Source organism: Prionailurus bengalensis, chromosome C1, assembly GCF_016509475.1.
Source record: "Prionailurus bengalensis isolate Pbe53 chromosome C1, Fcat_Pben_1.1_paternal_pri, whole genome shotgun sequence".
NCBI lineage: Eukaryota > Metazoa > Chordata > Mammalia > Carnivora > Felidae > Prionailurus > Prionailurus bengalensis.
The window spans coordinates 127,729,539-127,750,159 of record NC_057345.1 but is presented as its reverse complement, the minus strand read 5'-3'; the positions used below and the strand labels follow the sequence as shown (position 1 = coordinate 127,750,159).

At 34.0% G+C, this 20,621-nt stretch overlaps 1 protein-coding gene across 34 annotated transcripts in view; it reads right to left on the bottom strand.

Moving 5' to 3' along the window:
• The window catches only part of R3HDM1 (R3H domain containing 1), a 208,592-nt gene that overhangs the window by 95,851 nt on the left and 92,120 nt on the right, over nt 1-20,621 (bottom strand). For 33 of the 34 annotated variants that reach the window (XM_043573293.1, XM_043573307.1, XM_043573308.1 and 30 more), the window contains 7 exons: nt 16,730-16,844; nt 15,590-15,668; nt 8,295-8,354; nt 8,071-8,211; nt 2,397-2,505; nt 2,211-2,306; nt 18-55 (listed from right to left, as the gene is read on the bottom strand). In XM_043573293.1, the coding sequence (XP_043429228.1) occupies nt 18-55; nt 2,211-2,306; nt 2,397-2,505; nt 8,071-8,211; nt 8,295-8,354; nt 15,590-15,668; nt 16,730-16,844 (638 nt within the window). Of the gene's footprint in view, nt 1-17; nt 56-2,210; nt 2,307-2,396; nt 2,506-4,286; nt 4,420-8,070; nt 8,212-8,294; nt 8,355-15,589; nt 15,669-16,729; nt 16,845-20,621 lie in introns of those variants that run through there. The other variant, XM_043573318.1, reaches the window with a different exon arrangement.

The window sequence follows — 20,621 nt, the reverse complement described above, 5'->3', positions numbered from 1 at the left end:
GTTAAAAATTCCCTCACCTTTTGTCAATAATATAATTCTCTTGGGAACACAGGGACTAGAAAGAAAGAAGAGATATAAGAAGTTGAGCTTTTGTCAAATACATAAACTGGTGATGACAACAAAAAACACATGCAGTAATATTTAATAAGTTATCATTTAGCCCTGCGAAAAAAATCCAAAATAGTGATAGGGGGACATAAATAAGTAACAATGAAATTATTTTTGGCTTGGACACATTATGCTTACTTTTAACAAAAGCCATTCATTTCTGGGGCACAAATTAATCTGAAATTCAAATAATCTCTTCCAAACAAGTGAACCCCTTTTCACTATTATATACTGAAGGTGTACACCAATCTATAGATTCCACCTCATTCACTCAACATTTTGATCACCTGTGCTTTGGTTGTGACTGTAGCAGTGAACAAGCAAGCAGCTATACCTCAATGCAGCTTAGAACCAAACTGTTCTAATGCTATGAACTTAGCTCGGGCAACCACCATTTTTGCTTGTATTATTATAACAGTCTTCTAACTGGTTTTCCAGCTACTAGTTTTGCCCTTTTAATCCAATTTAAACAATAGAAGCCACAAAAGTCTTTCTAAAATGTCAATCTTATCACATCTCTTCCCTCCTTTAACAGCTCTCCGCTGTTTGCATAGAGGTCAGCAAACTATGGTCAGCCACCTGTTTTTGCAAATAAAGTTTTATTCGAACACAGCCGTGCGCATTTATTTATGTATTTTCTACATCCGCTTTCACATTAAAAAGGCAGATTTGAGTTGTTGCAATAAAATACCGCATGACTCTAAAAGCCTAAAATATTAATTATCTGGCTCTTTACAGAAAAAGTTTGCTGCCTCCTGCTCTAACTAAAGGCCCAACCACCTTAACCAGCTTTCAGGGACAGGTCATCTGCTTCCTGGGTCAAGTCATCTGCTTCCTGCTTATTTCTCTAATCTAAACTTTCCTCACTTTCTGTGTCACGTAGGCTATAGTCCAGGTCCTCTGAATTTTTTAGTCTTCATGTGTCAACTTCTCCTTTAACTCTGGGCCTCTGCAAATACTGACCCTCTACTTGGAACATTTCACTCCCTTGGAGTCTCTGTTTGGAAGCTAACTCTTCCTCTCACTCCTGAGTTCTGTTTTGTGATGCTTTTCTGCCATGTCCCTTATTTTACCTTCATGTCTCCACCTACATCACATATCATATTGTCATTACCTGGCTATTCATCGGGGTAGAGGCCTCATCAATCTTAGAAACTACAGAGAGAATTACATCTAGTTTATCAGGCTCTGAGGACAGCAGACCTGGGCTGAAATCCCAATCTCTGTCATTTTCTAGCTATATGATCTTTTGCTACTTTACTTAGCCTCCTCGAACCTCAGTTTCCTTATCTGTAAGATAAAAACAATGATAATACCTACCATATGTATATATAGCACTGTTTGGGGGATAACTTATTTTAAGTGTAAATGGATGTGTCCTCCAGTGCCCAGCATAGCACCTACTATAGGTGGTCAATAAGATTTGTACGAATATTAACTGATAGTTTGGATTTTAGTGTTACTCTTTGTTTTTTTACCATTGAAATTTCCATCTCTGGCAATGTTAACACAAATTACATAATTCATATATCCATGAATAAAACCTAGTACTAAACAGAATGGGTGCTTAACAGACACTGGTCAGACCAAACTAAATCTCTTCTCAAATATATGTAAAAAATAATTACCCACTTTAAAGATTTCTTTCACATAATCACTTAAAAAAGTAGACAATATTAATCTAAAAATTAGTTTTACTTTAAAAGAAACAAGTTATTTATTGAGAAAAATCTACTACCAAGTAGAACTTAGAGTCCATGATTTTGTAGACTATGATGAATGTTCTAAAAATCTGAAATCTGTGAGAAGTTTGGAAGGAAAAAAAATTATACTAACTATATATTCAGTTCAACACTACTACTCTGTAGTCTATAAGCATGCAGTTTTTGAAATATTTATATAACTGCTGCAATGTAGCATTTTATAAACTATTAAATTATTAACATGAACAAGATGGATCTCAGTATTTCTAACAAGTGACTTTAAATATAACAGATACGGTTACAAATAAATGATCAATAGATTATAAAAGGAGTGACCCCCCCCCCAATGCGATTAGCATATATTTTAACAGTGAGATCTAAATATAAATCAGTACATACATCTTGGGAAAATATTCGGTCTCTGGCTCTCTGGTACTCCTCTTCTCTTTCTTCTATAGATTTGCTCCTTCTGTCATCTTTCAAACGTATTCTCATCTAAAGGAACGAAAACAATTAATTCTCGGGAAAATGATCAGTTGGGATAAGTCCTGCACCTAGAAAAAAGCTGCAGTTGTGACAGATTACCTGGTTATCATCTTTGTCAAAGCTGGAGTTGTCTCTCTTGAGGATATATCGTTTCTGAAAGTCTTCACCTTTATCATCCTTAATATGTTCATTGAATTTCTGATCAGGTCTACAAAAACCACGAAGGGAACAGGAAAGATAGTACACAATATTTACAGAAAAGTTAAATACAACATGTTATGAAAAGTAATCAAAGCAATGCAAATTACCACTCATTAGTGCCACTAATAATTAATATTTATGTTATCTCATTTACTCTTCATAATAATCTTATGAGAAGGTATTAACTGCTCTATGTTATGACTGAAAGGCCGTATGAAAAATACACTGTGGGCTCTGGAATCAGACTGCTTGGGTTCAAATATTCAGCTTCACCACTTTAGTTGCTTCAGGACTTGTGCAAGTTACTTAACCTTTCTGTTCCCTAGTTTCCTCATTTGTAAATTAAATTACAGGATACCTACTTCACGGGGTTGTTCTGAAAATGAAGTGAATTAATAAATGAATAGCACTTAAAAAGTAAACACTCAGTAGAAGTTTGTTATTATTATAAATATTACTGAAAAAAGCTGAGGTTCAAATGGCTTAGGCAACTGTCCAAGGTCAAGGGCAAGTGGATGACTGAGGCACAGCTGGCACATTGGTATGGCAGACTCAAAGCCTATTTATCCTCTTTGCATTGCCTCCTCTAAATCTAAGGAAAAATTCTGGGAAAAAAGAATAAAGTATAGTGTTGTATCTTATATTACATTCTTACATTTGGTGTGATATAACTGAAAGTAGTAATATTTTTTGTGGCTGCTTTAAAACTTAAGAGGTTAATTTCAAATGCAACCAAGAATTCTTAATTATAGCAGGGTACATCTTTGATTTATATTAATTGAAACAGGTTAAAAAAGAAATAATTCTTTTTGGAGGTTAAAGAAGTAATAATTATAAAATTATAACAATACATTTTATGGCTGATTTGTCTTTCCTCTACAGAAGTGTTGCAAGTTCTAATGACATCCTGAAGACATACATGAGGTTGTAGTCCGTGGAAAATCAAAATTACGTAAAACTTCCCTTTCTAAAATATATTGTCAGCTTCAACAAATTAATTTATTTAATACTCTTGTGACTTAATAACATCCTGTTATAAAACTGGAATTATTCTTTTGAAATAAATGGTACATAAAAATATATTTAGAGGTACAAAGAAAGGTTAACTGAAGCCCTGAGTAGTTTTTTAAATATAGCTTAAATATGTATTATACAGTGATGTAATATACTGTGAATACCAAGTACATTTCTGAACCAAAAAAACCTAAGTAATAACATCTTCAGCAAACATGACCATATATATCATTATGTAGAATATTTAAGGAATGCTTCTGAGTATTTGTTTTAACCTAGTGAATTTTTAATAAAGTACTGTTTCTATATCCTGTCAAATTATGCAAAACAAGATTTAAAAATAAAACTTATCTAAGTAAGTTGAAGAAATCTTTATTTTACAACGTACTTAGGTGAAACGAAGGGCAGATCTCCACACAGAGCTATATGTATACAGAACTAAGAAGAACAAAAACAAGAGTAAAAACATCATGACCAAACTGATGAGAAAAAAATTGCTTTCTTTAGTAGGAATTTGCAAGGTTGTCTATTTAGTTCTGAAGATGGTAGTATGTTATTTCTGTCACAGGATTACCCTGTTTACTTATATCAACTTTTTTTGTAGCTGTCCAAAGTCATTTTTCTTTATTGAAGGTGTCTGTACTTGGGCACAAGAGTTATTCCAAAGTCAACTCTAAGGTTTAACCAAGGGCCTGGCAACTTTTCTAAGAGCAGCTGGATTCCCACACCAAATAGCATTGGCAGGCATTTCAGCTAACCTTAAGACTGTCTTACCTCTTTCTTTTATAGATGCCTGAATTTACTGCCCTGCAATCGCCAACTTCCCGCTCCATTGAGACACCCCAGTGGACACCGGGTTGTTGACATCCACAACACCACTGGTTCAAGGCTGGAGCGGGTAATTTGCCTATGAGGAAAAGGTAAGTTTGCATTTATTCAATGTGGAGCAGATCTCTAAGGTTTTCTGATTTACAACCTTCTTCATATTCCAGAAGATATAAAATAAGAATACAGTGTAACTTCAATGATCTGAATGTCTAGTTGTAATTATGTTATCAATCCATTCTTCTTTAAGTACATCATAATCATTATATTTAGCCAAACTTTTGATTATATTGATAAAGAGAACCCTAAAGCTTTCTGACATCATTCATAGCATTCAAATAACTGAGGTTACACTGTATTGAAAACCTTAGAGAGTCACCAGTCGAAATGTTAGACAAAATGCCTGCTAATGTACATGTGCTTGGGTATCCAGCAGCTCTGAGTAATGTTGAAAGGTACTGGTTAAATGATTTTGAGTTCTATTCACCTTCAGTTCAGTTCATATCTTACGGTTACTGTCCTTGGGAAACAACTAACTGATGAGGATATTATTAAAAGAGTAAGGAACAAGCAGAAAAAAATTAAGTACCATTCACATTTGTGGGTAAAATAATCCCTAAAGGAAGACAAGGTCCTTTTTAAAGATATCTATTGTCATTAATTTAACTGTAGGAACAAACATTTAAAAATATTAGGTTCCACCAATGTATTTAGTTGACAAAATACTGTAAGAAACAGATGAAAATCAACTTTATTTCAGTAAACAATATGGCAGCTATCAGAGTAAAGGCCATTGTAATACAAGGGACATAAGTGAATAAATACAACCATGAAAAATGAATAGTTCATAGATAAGCTCCTAAGAGCAATCCCTATCAAAATAACACCAGAATTCTTCACAGAGCTAGAACAACAATCCTGTATTTGTATGGAGTCAGAAAAGACCTTGAACAGCCAAAGCAATCCTGAAAAAGAAAACCAAAGCTGGAGGCATCACAAATCCAGATTTGAAGCTGTATTACAAAGCTGTAATCATCAAGACAGTATGGTACTGGCACAAAAACAGACACTCAGATCAACGAACCAGAATAGAGAACACAGAAATGGACCCACAAATGTATGGTCAACTAATCTTTGACAAAGCAGGAAAGAATCTCCAACGGCACAAAGACAGTCTCTTCAGCAAGTGGTGCTGGGAAAACTGGACAGCGACATGCCAAAGAATGAACCTGGACCACTTTCTTACACCATACACAAAAATAAACTCAAAATGGATGAAAGACTTCAACATAAGACAGGAAGCCATCAAAATCCTAGAGGAGAAAACAGGCAACAACCTCTTTGACCTCGGCTACAGCAACTTCTTACTTGACATGTCTCCAGAGACAAGGGAAACAAAAGCAAAAATGAACTATTGGGACCTCATCAAGATAGAAAGGCTTCTGCACAGTGAAGTAAACAATCGGCAAAACTAAAAGGCAACCGATGGAATGGGAGAAGAATTTTACAAATGACATAACAGATAAAGGGTTATCCAAAATCTACAAAGAATTTATCACATTCAACACCCAAAAACCAAATCATTCAGTGAAGAAATGGACAAAAGACATGAACACTTTTCCAGAGAAGACATCCAGATAGCTAACCAACACATGAAAAGATGTTCAACATCACTCATCAAGGAAATACAAATCAAAACCACGAGATACCACCTCACAACTGTCAGAATGGCTAAAATTAACAACTCAGGTGTTGGTGTGGATGTAGAGAAAGATGAACTCTTTCGTTCTGCTGTTGGGAATGCTGGTGGCGGTGCAGCCGCCTTGGAAAACAGTATGGGGGTTCCTCAAAAAATTAAAAATAGAACTACCCTATGACGCAGCAATTCCACTACTAGGTATTTATCCAAAAGATACAGGAGTGCTGATTTGAAGGGGCACATGTACCCCGATGTTTATAGCAGCACTATCGACAATAGCTAAAGCATAGAAATAGTCCAAATGTCCATGGACTTATAAATGGATAAAGAATATGTGGTATATATATACACAATGGAATATTTCTCACAGATCAAAAAAAAAAAAAAAAAGAAATCTTGCCATTTGCAACAATGTGGATGGAAATAGAGTGTATTATGCTAAGCAAAATAAGTCAGAGAAAGACAAATATATTGATTTCAGTCATATGTGTAATTTAAGATACAAAACAGATGATTATAAGGCAAGGGAAGCAAAAATAATATAAAAATAGAGAGGGAGACAAACCATAAAAGACATAAATACAGAGAACAAACTGAGGGTTGCTGGCAGGGTGTTGGATGGGCTAAAGGGGCGAGGGGCAATAAGGAAGACAGTTGGGATGAGCACTGGGTATTACATGTAAGTGATGAATCACTAATTTCTATTTCTGAAATTATTACTCAATTTTACGTTAAATAACTTGGATTTAAATAAAAATAGACCCTAAGAGAAGTATAGCTTTAAGAAAAGCAGAAAAATAATTAATTTCAGCATTATCTATATCATCTGAAGCTGACGCTCATTACCACAGACCCACTGCTGCCACATATGAAATTGATACAGAAAATTCCAATAGGCAGATTAACCATCAAAGTATAAATTTCAGCTGAACTTAACAAGCAACTTAAGTTGCTTTAGGACTAGTTTTAGAAATAGGCAGAAGAGGGGTGTCTGGATGGCTCAGTTGGCTGAGCATCCAACTCTTGAGTTTTGGCTCAGGTCATGATTCCAGGGTCATGAGATCCAGGCCTGTGTCTGGCTCTGCACTTAGCATGGAACCTGCTTAGTATTCTCTCTCCCCCCACCCCGCCTCACGCTGAAGAGAGGAGAGGAGAGGAGAGGAGAAGGGAGGGGAGGGGAGGGGAGGAGAAGAAGGAAGGAAGGAAGGAAGGAAGGAAGGAAGGAAGGAAGGAAGGAAGGAAGAAAGAAAAGAAAGAAAGAAAGAAAGAAAGAAAGAAAGAAAGAAAGAAAGAAAGAAAGAAAGAAAGAAAGAAAGAAAGAAAGAGAAGCAGGGGAGATACTGTGGTATATGTTAAAATTTTAGGTGCCTCTGCACTGGGCCTTTTGGTCCCAAATACCAGTACTGATGCTGCAATTCACTAACACTATAAAGCTATCACTTTTTAAGCAAATGGCTCCTCTTAACTCCTTTAAATTTTTTCCTTGGTCAATTGTACATAGCTCAGAAGGGGGAATACAACATTATGGATAATACTATATTATTAACCAACAGTCCCACCTTCTCGAGATTTGTGGGAGAAAGAAGCAAAACCAGAGATTGAAAGGATTGTAAAGTGATGGAAGATAAATTAAATGTGAGGGTGTCAAAATCTGCCTTAAAACAAAACAAAACAAAACAAAACAAAACAAAACAAAACAAAACAGAACAAATTTGCCTAAGGTTGGCCACAGGTATCTAAATTACATAAATTAAAAAAAAAATCCAAGTGAATAGTTTTGAAACAGCACTGTTACTATGATTTCTGAAGTTTTTTTGGTTTTGCTTTTTTAAACCAGTCCTCATTCATCTGCCTTATTTTAGTCTAGACTGGTGCATTTTGTATCTGGTATGCTAAAAGTATTTTTGGCCCTATTACATAAGGTTGTCATAAAGCTGCTAAAACCTATGGAAAACCTCAGATGAAAAGTGCTATAGAAAGATAAACTATAATCACACACATACTTAACAAATGCCTACATTTGTTGATACTTACATTCTTGTATTGCTAGTTTTGTTTACTATGACAGACTTCCCGCTCTGATCAACATTGTGGTCTAATCCAAAGTAAGCAGCTACTCTGTGTAATAGCATCCTATGGTAAGATGTCATTGGGGGAAATTTTTTACGTGGAGACCTAGAAGTAGAAGAAAAACTAATTTAGTAAGTCAAGGAGAACTATGATGACAATTTGTTTTCTTGTTAAATGTCAGGACTTACTCATTATTACCAATGAAATCTAAAATTTCTTGTTCCAATTTCAACAGCATCATTCTGTCCCTGAAACAAAATATGAAGACTCTTATATATAAAACTTAACACTGAATTATTATGGCTCATTTTTCTCCTAAAAACTGTATATCATAAGCATGATGCTAGAATATGTAGATGATTTCTAAAAAAAGTAATGTTTAAAAAAAATTAAAGATGACTTTTTTTAGTTTAATTTTTTATTATGGAAAAATTCAGACACATACAAATGTTAAGAGAGCTGTGTAATGAATCTCAATGTAGCCTTTATTCAATTTTAACAATTATCAACACATGGCCATTCTTAAAACAGGTATTTTGATCTGCTAGGTATATGTATATGGGAGTCTGTTCTGTAGATATATACATAATAAGAGCATATTAATCTTTTACTTCCTTAATAAAGCTGAGAAATAGCAAGAAAACAGACAATTTTAGTTAAGTTCATGACTTTGTTATGTTGAGCTCCATAGAAACAGTACTCTAAAGAACATGCAGTGCCAGTAACAACAGGAATACTCCTAAGGGAATCTAATGCTAGTATACAGATGGAACTATAGCAGAGAAGTATGAATTACATTATTAATTCTGACTCAGAAAAAGAAGTCTTTTGAAATCATTCTGTAAACTTGTATTATGTATTTTTAAGACTTTGGAAACTTTTGCCATACAAATAAAAATGAACCCAAGGCCTTCAACTTGAAAAATAAATAAGGCCTCTAGGGAGTACCTGCATGTGCTCCTTTAGACCACTAGGGTCCTATTTAACACACATATGCTGTAACAATAAATGGTATCAATACCCAAAGGACCTCCTTGCTCACATACCAAGAACATGGCTCAAAAGAGTATTCTTGTGCTCACTGGAAATTTCATGTGCTTGTGAAATAAACAAACACACCCAGAGAACCTTAAAACCAGAAGTAGCTTCACAGATCATTCAGTTCTGTCCCTGATCAAGAAAACTAGGCCGAAGGTTAATATTTCCCTCTCAAATAATACATAGTAGATCCCTCTTAGACTCTAACAGAGCAGAGAATGTAGTGCCTCTGCTTAAACTGTCTGAAAGTCTAACTATACATCAGCCCTGAGTTTGACCCTTCCTCTTTCATTGCAAAGAAGTCTCATAAAACCAAGTGATATCTGACCACACATTTTTTTTTACATTAGTTGAAAAATCAAGAGAAAAACATGCCTACCTGGCGACTGCGAACCCAAAGGTGAAAATGGGATTACATTTTCACACAAATTCTAGCAATATTCAATTCTGCCCCCAAACCTGGTTCTCCTTTAAAATTCCTGAATTAAGTGGCACTATCTCTTACCCAGCATACTATAGAAGAATTCGGGCTTGCTACAATCCATTTTCTAATTCTCCCATGCAGTTAATTACTACTGCAAGTTTTACCTACCTTCTATCTACTTTTCTTTTATTTCCACTGCTGCTACCCTGGATCCAAGCAAGCAGGATCTCTGGCTTGACTACTGTAGCAGTAGTCTATCGTGTCTTTGTGTCTTCCCTCATTTCCTCCTTATCTATTCTACCTGGAACAGCCCTAATGACTTTTTAAAAACACATGTGTGACCACATGTTATTGCCTTGGTTAAATATTTATCACAGGATTCCCACTGCTCTGATTTAAGAAACAAACATCTATAATGGGGCCTACAAGGTAGTCACGATTTGGTCTTTACCTCTTCAGACTCCTCAATCACAAACTCTTATCATTTTGGCTTATCTTTGTACTTGCCAAGCTCCTTCCTGTTTCAGGTTACTTGAACATGATGTTTCCTTTGCCTTGAACAACTTCCTATTTCTTAGAACTTGTTTCTTTCATACTTTTCTTTAAAAGCTACAATTATCTTTGTATAGTTATTTGGACTATACAGAAGAGCTCAACAAATGTATCTGCACGGAATCAATTAATCAAATTATTTTACCCATAAAGTCTTTTAATTTTTTTCCCCTGAAAGTTTTTTGGGAGGTTGGGACATTTTTACTTCTCCCTGAAAAGGACTTATTTACATAACTCCAAGACCCTCTTTTCATCTAACCTTTTGAATGCAATTTGTCTTGAGATGATCTAATTCTCAGTAACTTTCCTTACATATTTTATACTTATTGTTTAAAAAAAAAGGAATCAGAGGCAGACAATTTATTAAGCATCCATGAAACAGTACTTTTAAGTTGGTCTGTTTCATAGGTAAATGCAAACATGTAATAAAGGTAGTAGATCAGTTGCTTTTAAAGCCAGTACAGAGGTTAAAACACACAAGTAGTAAAAGCAATTATATCTACAAAAATCAATCAAGGGATACACAAAATAGAAGGATGTAAAATGTGATATCATATACAAAAACATGGGGGGGGGTAGTAAAAATTTAGTGCTTTTAGAATGTGTTCAAACTTAAGTGACCATCAACTTCATATACATTGCTATATGCATGTTATATATAGGCATAACAGTAACCGCAAATCAAAAACCTACAATAAATGCACACACAAAAAAGAGAAAGGAATCCAAGCATTCCACTAATGAAAGTCATCAAACCACAAGGGAAGAGAGCAAGAGAAAAAGAAAGAAACGCTGAACTACAAAAACAACCAAACAAAACAAGTAACAGAAAAAAAAGCCTTTAAATATATCCCTATCAATAATTACTTTTAATGTAAGTAGACTAAATACACACAGGGTGGGTGGCTGGACTAAAAACAGGATCCATCTATCTACTGTCTAATTTCAGACCTAAAGACACATGCATACTGAAAGTGAAGGGGTGGAAAAACATTTACCATGCAAATGGAAACAGGGGAAAATATTAAAAAAAAAAAGCCAGGTAGGAGTACTTATATCAGAAAAGATAGGAAAAAAAAATTTATTTTCTGTTTTTGAACAGTAGGCAAAAGATCTGTGAAATGTGTTTCAGCAAATGTATTGCCACTAAAAATAAATTTGTTATCTCCATGAGAGAAAAATCTAACACTTTTACGAGCCATTGATATAAATTCAGTCTTTTTTCCCCTTTCACATGCAGATCTACGGATTGCAGAGGACTTTTTATCATTATCTGGACCACTTACAAAATAAAATAAACGCTTCTCCCTGGTTTACTATATTTTCAGTTACTAAGAAATATAACTTGTTAGAAAAATAAGACTGGTCATTTCCTTAAATTCTCAAGATTTACACTTCCTGCCTTTTATCTACTATAGTTTAGTCCAAGCTTCCTATAATCTGTAATCAAGGTTAGATATTTGGTGATGATCATTAACTTAAAAGATAATAATCTTTTATAGAAGCACTGCATATAGCACTCAAACTAACAAATCCACAAATTTCTTAAGGCATAAGGTTTAGCACATGAACCTAAAAGTGGGCATACTTACTGAAATTATTGTATAATCTTTTAAAGGGAACCAATGTATGCTATTATTTAAAAAATAATAAGAACAGGATCTCAATCACACTGATCAATCAGCTACTATCTAAAATGAAGAGGCAACCATCTTTTAGTGTTCCAGTCATTATACCAGAAATAACTTTAGAGAAACTGTATGCAGCTAGCAGACCAGTGGCAAATAAAAAAGCAGAAAACAATAATGCTTCCATTTGACCACCCCTCCTTCCCAATATTCCATATGAGCCTGGTCAAATATCTGTAACAGATAATGACTAGTAAGTATAGCCTCTGCAAATATTTCTTGCAAATAGGAATTCCAGATAAATTATTACTTAACATCTGGAGTTAAGTTTATTTATTTGGCTGAGAATAAGATAAAGATTTAATGATCATAAGAAAAATCCTTTTCTTTTTTTTTTTTAATTTATTTTTGAGATAGAGACAGAGCATGAGCAGGGGAGGGGCAGAGAGAGAGAGGGAGACACAGAATCCAAAGCAGGCTCCAGGCTCTGAGCAGTCAGCACAGAGCCCCATGCGGGGCTTGAACTCACGGACTGTGAGATCATGACCTGAGCTGAAGTCGGACGCTTAACCGACTGAGCCACCCAGGCGCCCCAAGAAAAATCTTGAAATGAAAGGTTGACTAAATTTTTCTAACACTAAAAATAAATCTGTTTAAAATCTAGAAGATTTCTCTGAACAATATCCAATCTTGACAGTTTTAGTGGAAACTTGCCATACTTATACTACTTTTGTACCATGTAGATCTGGCAACTGATTGTGTGTTTCACTGAGAGAACACTAAGTCATTAGTTATTCCTAACAAAAATCTTCTCACAAAATTTAACATTAGCTACAACTTTCTAAACCATATCAACATTAGTAATTACTTATATGTTGGCCATTACATGAATTATTTACTTATGTTTATTCAAATACAAATGCATACATAGGAAAAAAAATAGAAGTACTGATACATGCTACAACACGAATGAAACTTGAAAATATTATGCTAAGTGAATGAAGCCAGTCCACAAAAGACATATACATGATTTCATTCATAGGAGATGTCCAAAACAGGAAAATCTGTAGAGATATAAAGTAGATTAGAGCTCAGAGAACAGAAAGGTGATAGCTAAAAATATGCAGTTTCTTTTTGGGGTGATGAAAAAGTTGTAAAATTGCCTGTAGTGGTGGCTCTACGTATCTGTGAATATACTAAAAACCATTAAATGGTACATAAAAATACATGTGCAGATATATTTAAAACTTTTACATTTGTAGAAGAAAGCAGAGAACTGTACAACAGAAAAATATTTGAGGATGTATAAAAATAGATTCCTTATTGTCATTCTTACTGAGGTCTCTCCTACGGGTTCAGAGGAAAGAAAAAATCTGCCTGTCTAGCACCCTATCTTGTTTTATAGAAATTAGCTATGTGTTTTCTACCTTCCTCCTCATTCCCCAACCCAATGAGTTCTGGTTTCCACCATCCCACCCCAAATGAAACAATTTATTAAAATAGCCAAGAATTTCCTAATTTCTTAATCTAATGGACTGGTTTTGGTACTTCTATTTTCATGTCCCTGTGTTATTTTATCTTCCATGAAACAGCTCCCCCCATTCAACTCCCTGTCAAACTTCTAAGATAAATGTTCTCATGATTCTTCCGTTTTTAGGACTTGGTCTCTTCCTTTCTCATCTACCTTTTCTATCCTGTCTTCCCACAGAATTTTGTCCTTGTCATTTTAATCCTTCTCAAGCTTCATCTCTACTAGTGACTCCCAAACCTATTACTCAAGTTTCATAAACTTGAAAAACAGAGCATTTTAACTGCTGAGAGATCACATCTCCTGCTTTTTCATCTGGCACCTCAAACTATGCTTAAAACAGAACATGCCCTATTCCACTCAGGCTTGCTCCTTACCCACTTTCTCAGTTAATGGGACTGTTAATGGGACTCAGTTAATGGGGCTAGCCAGAAACCTAGTAGCTATTCTACATCATAACCATTCTATATCCAAATCATCACTATGTCCTGCCTTGATGCTTCCTAAGTATCTTTCAAACATGTCCTTTCCTCTGTATTCCTCTCTATGGTGTCCTATCCACATTCTTTGTTGGCCCCTCACTGCCAAAGTAATCTTTCTAAAATACCTATACCTATTATGGCATTACCCTATTCAAAATTCTTTAGTTACTCCTCAACTTAGCATGCCATACTCAGTACTTCTTAAATGATGCACTACTCACTATTTTTCACTGTTCATTACTGTCTTAAAGATCTCTTTAGGATCCCTGGCATCCCAGCAGCACTGCACACTCAATGGGCTCACCACCCCACAGTGTTGGTATAATCCTAGTTCGAGAAAAACTGGATATGGTCTGTCTTCATACCTCACCAACATCTTCCCCATCACTTTCTGGAATCACTTACCACATGCCTCCCTGCTAGACTTTCCTTGGATATACCACTTCCTCTCTCACACTACTGTGCCTTGTCAGTGCACTTATATCTATCCTAGAATGCCTTTCTCATGCTTCTCTAAATGGCCAGCTGGCTTCCACTTAAAACACTATGAATTCATGGCTCAGCCCAGGCTTATTTTTTCAGTGAAGTCTTCCGATATCCTTTCAAAAAGAGGTTGGGGCCCCCTCCCTGTGTTTTTATAGCACATCCAAAAACTTCTTTTACAACATCAAAATTTAATTTTAATTATATATCCTATGTTTTTTCCTAGCTCAGACATGGTGAATACTTTAGGGTAGGGATTATATCTCCATCTTTCTATTTACAGTGTTTTTAGCACAAAGCTTGGAATATGACAGATGTTCAGTAAATGCCTGTTCAATGAACTAATGGATTAATCATTCTGTTGTGACCAGTGAGGAATAAACCTAAACTGAAGAAAAAAAAAAAGTCATGCAGACTTGTCTTATTTTCTTCCTCACTCCATACTATACTCCTTCAACCCCATTTACAAGGAGACCACTTTTCATTTTGGTGGTTCTCTTTTTGGGGTTTATGTTAAATATACAACAGAAAACCAAAAATGATATTGAATACAATAAATCCTAAATGAAAATAAAGATTATCTTGAAGCATGACACGAGATAAGCCTCAAAGAGACTAGAGAGAGTTATTCCTGTTATCTTCCATATGCATATACCCAGAGAAAGTGTTTTACTTTCATTTTAATGGACGTTAAAGAATTACAACCATGTAAAGCTAATATCTAGAGGAGGGATTCTTAGCCTTGGAGTCTTCTACCCCATGAAAGTGTTAGACAGATATTTTGTAGATAAGGCTTTTTGTGGGGAGAAGGCCACAAAGGGGTCAATGACCTGCCAGAAAGTTAGAGTGTATTCATTATACCCTGGCAACACAAAAGGTTTCACAGTGACCCACAAAAGGACCTTAAAAATCTTTAGGTTGAAGGTTAATACACAAGAGTGAACAAAAATTCTGCATTTAGTCAAGTTCAAAAACTCAAAATGAATACACTAAGTTCTTATTTGGGTGAGTGTATTATTGTAAGGGATTTTTTTTTTTCTTTTCCACGATTCATGATTACCTCTCTACCTCAATTAAGAGTCAAAATATCTTGGTGATTCTGTATTTCCAAAATTTCCTACAAAAAGAATGAATTATTTTTATATGATGGGACATGAAAAATGCAAAAAAAATATTTATACATGTGCATACAGTAGACCAACAACATCTTAGCCCTAGGAAACTAAAATGTTTCTGGTGTACTTCAAACACTGCAATCTTATTCTAATATTCTAACTCAGTAATGAAAACAAACATAGCAAAATTATAGCACTCCAAGCAATGTAAACCTTATAAATTTAATTTTTACCTGGGATTGTTTTTTAATGTATTTACTAAAAATTCATGTAGATCTATGCCAGTTGAATCAGTGTATTCTTGACTGGAATCTAAAAAACAACAACACAAAAACCCAGTATAAAGTTGTCTGAAAACAAATCCCTTTCCCTTTTACACATGATGCATATTTTAAACAAAATGAGATGCCCCACATGGGAAAAAACTGACAAGGAAGGAAAAGGGAATTTACGATGAACTCAAATGACCATAAGCTTTCTACTCCCAAATAATGAGCATGACAATGATTTATATAACTGCATGTACATGCATATTCTTAATTTTTTTTCTCTCACACATGCCTGTTTAATTTACTCTAGAGTCTTTAAAGATCCTTTTATATACTCACCACAATTCTCATGATCAAAAATGCCTCAAGTGAAAAATTTGAATGAATTAAATAATTATCCATATTTAGCGCAAATTAAGACAGTTTAGTTCAGTTAAGAACATAAGTAGAGGCAATAGTTTGGAAGTAGGTAGGAATTCTAGTTCTGAAAAAGTATTTAGATTTGATCAGGTCTATCACCAAAGGCTTGCTTTCAAAATAGTTTTTCAGATATTCATGTTTACATTCTTCCCCTTAAATATAATATACTTACACTGTTCATAATACTGGGCAATGTAACTGGTTTTATAAATTAAAGAAGTATTGTCATTGACTTGTAATGCTAGATGATGAAGTTCCTTGAAATTTGTTATGAAAGATAAACATTCTGGGTTTCCAAGAATATTCTTACCGGATACTGCATATTTTGGCATCAGCTTGTTGTATCATATAGAATTAAAGAGTAATATTATTTTTAACAGACTCAAGTATTCAAATCATAGTGATTCCAGTATTTCATTATGAGAGACCAATAAGAGGTCAAGATAGTTATCTGCCTCAGTGATTTTGGCATATGTTGCAGTTTCTTTGGCTGAAGCATCTTACTGATGTTCAGATTTGTGTTATGCCATTTTGCCCAGATGAGCAAATTATTTTAACATCCCTTAAGTCTGTTCTGTTATCATTTTTACTAGAGATATATTATACATAAAGTTTCAAGGGATAAAGGATGGAATTATTGACAGTAAAATTAAAATTTTGTTTGAAAACAAATAAATTGCAAACCTCTTGATAACATTTTTCTGGGTAACTTATCACTGGCTTTTTCTTTTTCTGCTTCATCTTTTGAGGGCTTCTCCTCTTTTTCAAATGATTGCGTTAACTGGATCTGAATTTTCTCCTGTTGGAAGGCAAAATCAGTTATAAATGAAAATATAAAGCAATTCAGCTAATACCACACATTTAAATTTTTTGAGTAACACAAAACTGTATGGAGGAGAAAAAGGATAAAGATTTTTATGTTAACTAATTAGATTCTTCATACTGGAATACAACTTAATATTTTACCACTTATATCAAAGTCTTGATAGAAAATGTTAAAATTAATGTTTTGAGTTGAATGTATCAATTTAAACATGTCCTCAAAATTACTTTACAGAACATAAGATATTTTCTATGTTACTCTGAATATATCTACTTGTAAAACCCTTGGAGGGTCAGAAGCAAGGTCTTCTTAGCCTATTTTTGTACTGGAGATGCCACTGCCAAACAAAAGAATAATGATCATCAATCATGACAATAAGAACAAGTGAGCATCAAGCCAACACTTAACAAAAAAATAGTTTTTTGAGTATCCTTTATAATCTCACACTCTTCCATTCTCTTGCCATATAAAAATGTAAGTACAGATTTTCCAAAACCAAATCCACACATCTGATTATTTTCTATTTATGAATGACATATTACTGTTCCTCTTTCAATCATCACCATGTTTTAGAAAGGTTTCAAACAAGATTGTTTTCCTTCTGGATATGTAATATTTAGCCCTGTGAAGTAATCATATTCTATAAAATAGAAAAAGGAATTCTACATTCCATTTCAAAAATAATAACATTAAATGTAATTTCAGAGCCCAAAGAAATTACTGGAAATTAATTCACATAGCCTAAAAAGGCAAAAAAAAAAAAAAAAAAAAAAAGTCACAAATCTCTGTTTATTCAAGCCAAGTCATAAAGGTAGAATAATTTCCAGACCATTTCTACTAAAGACAGAGGTAGGACCTTTTTGTAGACTAAATGATACTATTATTTATTGATGAAAAACACTGATCAATTACTTCACTTTTCTGGGTGATGGTTGCCATGGAAATAGGTGTAATAACTCAACATCAAAAAGGATATAAATTTCAGGAGTTGAACTTGCAGTCACAAGAATTTTATTAACCTTTTTTTACCCATGTAATTTTTTTTGGAAAGAATATTTGACAGAATTTCTGGTCAAATATATATATGTACTTTTTCCTATAGGGTTGCTGACTGTTATTTTTATCTTTGTTCTTCTGCTTCCTATTTCACCTCATTCAAATTTGGGCTTAGAATATAGGGCACAAGCTCTGGACTAGCAATTTTTAGTAGAATGATGAACATCTGCTTTATGCCCTCCTTTGTCTTGCTTACCAAACTTCATATATTAATCAACTTCATACATTCATCAATTGGTAAAAGTCATTCCTCTCACTATGACTCATTTTCTTATCCACTTTCCTTATTCTATTCCTAAATGTAAAACAGATATTTAAAAATGAATCCCAGAGCTATGTTTCAGAAGTAGAATATTACAGTTTTCCTGACTTATAGATTTTACTCCTAACTCAAGAATAACCTATAGAATCCAGTTGGAAGATTTCACATTTAGGCCTTCACTAAAAGCAGCTTCCACTGAGTATCAGATTTCATTTCTAAATTCCCTTCCCAAAGCCCTACATTTTAATTACAGATATTAAACTATTTTGTCACGAGGAACTGTATTTAAAAATACGGTAGGCTTCATACACCAAGGCCTTGCTTTCAGTTGGTACCAAGGCCTTGTTTTTAGTAGCAAATCAACGAGACATATTAAAAAACCCAGTAGTCCTTTTAAATGAATTCTTCTGACTATAAATAATTGGAAGGATAGCAACATCTCCACAGGAAGCTGTAATGCCTTTACTCTTCATTCTGTCATTGACATCTGTTATTGAGGTCACTTCCCTCTCATAAGCTCTCATCAGACACAAGTGACATCTCTTTTTTAATTGCCTCTCAACCTTTTGACTAATGAGTTTTATTCCAGATTAATTCCTCAAAAATCACATTCTGAAGCAGGCATTATTAGTTGGAAAGTATCTCTACTACCAAGAATTAGATACCAGCACATTTCATGGGAAATAGTTTATTTTCTAATTCTCGTTCAGGTGCAATTGTTAAGTCAAGGCTTGGAAAAAGATGACTTTCTACTAAAAGGAATATCTTTTGTTCTGAGAGAACAATAATGGGTCATTACCTGAAAATAAAGAATTTATTGTATCCAAGAGAAACTGAGAAAGAATCTAGTAAGTGGAATACTGAACTCTGGCATAAATACTTTATTCATCATTCATATGCTATAACTTAGTTTTCAACTTTATATAAACAGAAAAATTGTGATCAAAAATTTATACATTAATATATAATGTACACTCTTGATATTAATTTTTTCACATGAATTTTCACTAGATATATTTATGTAGCACTATGAGAATTTTCCCTCCACTATTTTTCAGATCAGGTTAAAACGTACAAAGATCACCTTATCCTTTTTCTCATCAAGTATGCACTTTTTCTGTATTAACAGTCTAATTATGAATGACCCTTTTCATTTCCTCAATATCCTTGGACTAATTCCAAGAGGCTAAGATGGTGTAACATTTTGGCCAACAGAATGAAAAAATGAATTTTCAAGAAAATTACAATATCCACCGCTCCACCTTGTACAGGTGTATTCTTCACTCTTACTTGTACAAAATAACTTTTAAAATTGCTATTTCAAAAACAATTTCATTGATTTCTTCCAAAGTATACCATAACTCTCTAGCCTTATTAACAACCATGTAAAAGCCAAAGGTTAACATTTAAAACATGTTGTTTAGGCAATAGTTCTTAAGAAAACATTTGATTGTGTTTCTGCTTCTTGCTAGAAAGTTCATTATTACTAAAGCATATCTATTTTATAGAATAAATACATAGAGCTATCTTTTATCTATGTAGTTAAATATTGAATAAAAATCATACAATTTGAACACTATGTTCCTGACACTTGAACAAATTTCAAAGGAAACTAATTTTTACACATTCTTCGTTGACAATAAAGAATTTATTTTCAAAACCTTCCTTTTCTTGTATTTTGGAAACAAAGAAGTGAAGTGGTTTTAAAAAACCCAACATGTTCTAAATATGTGACAACTATCTTTCACATCTATAATAGGTTTTTGAGGGCATCAGCTTCTAAATCAAGGCAAAGTATAACAATCTTTTTTTTTCTTTTGAATTAACGTACAACTGGCATTTATTTAAAAAAAAAAAAAAGGTTGTAAAACCTATCATGGCCTTTCCCCCCACCTTTCCTTGTTTTAGTCACAGTTTCTTAAATAACCAAACAGTTGCTTCAATTCTTTGAAAATTATTATTGATACAGAACGGGATATCAGGCTGCTCAAACTCTTAAGAAGTAGAACAAATCACCAACAGGCAAAGTTATCACACTGATAAAAACATTGGTAAAGTGTCCTAAATTATTTAGGGATAAATGCCCAAAGGTAACATGAGACAAAGATCAATGCATGGCTAAGATTATCAGAAAAGTAAAGTCATAGCATTAAAAGGAATATATAAAAGGCAAACTGAACCATTTGCTTGAACCTCAGTTGTTTAATATTTTACAGGCACAGACAGAAGAGAAATTAGAAGTATGAAACTATTATGGCCAACCTAACTAGAAAACTGGCTTCAGCATGCATTCAGGTTAATAAGTAAAATAATATACCAAGCCAAAGTCTTGGGTAGTCTCCTCTTCACACACAAGCAGTAAGTGTTTAACAAATTTATAAAAGCCAAAATAAAAAGGGCAAATTTCATCACAGTTATGCTCAGAAGTACTACTT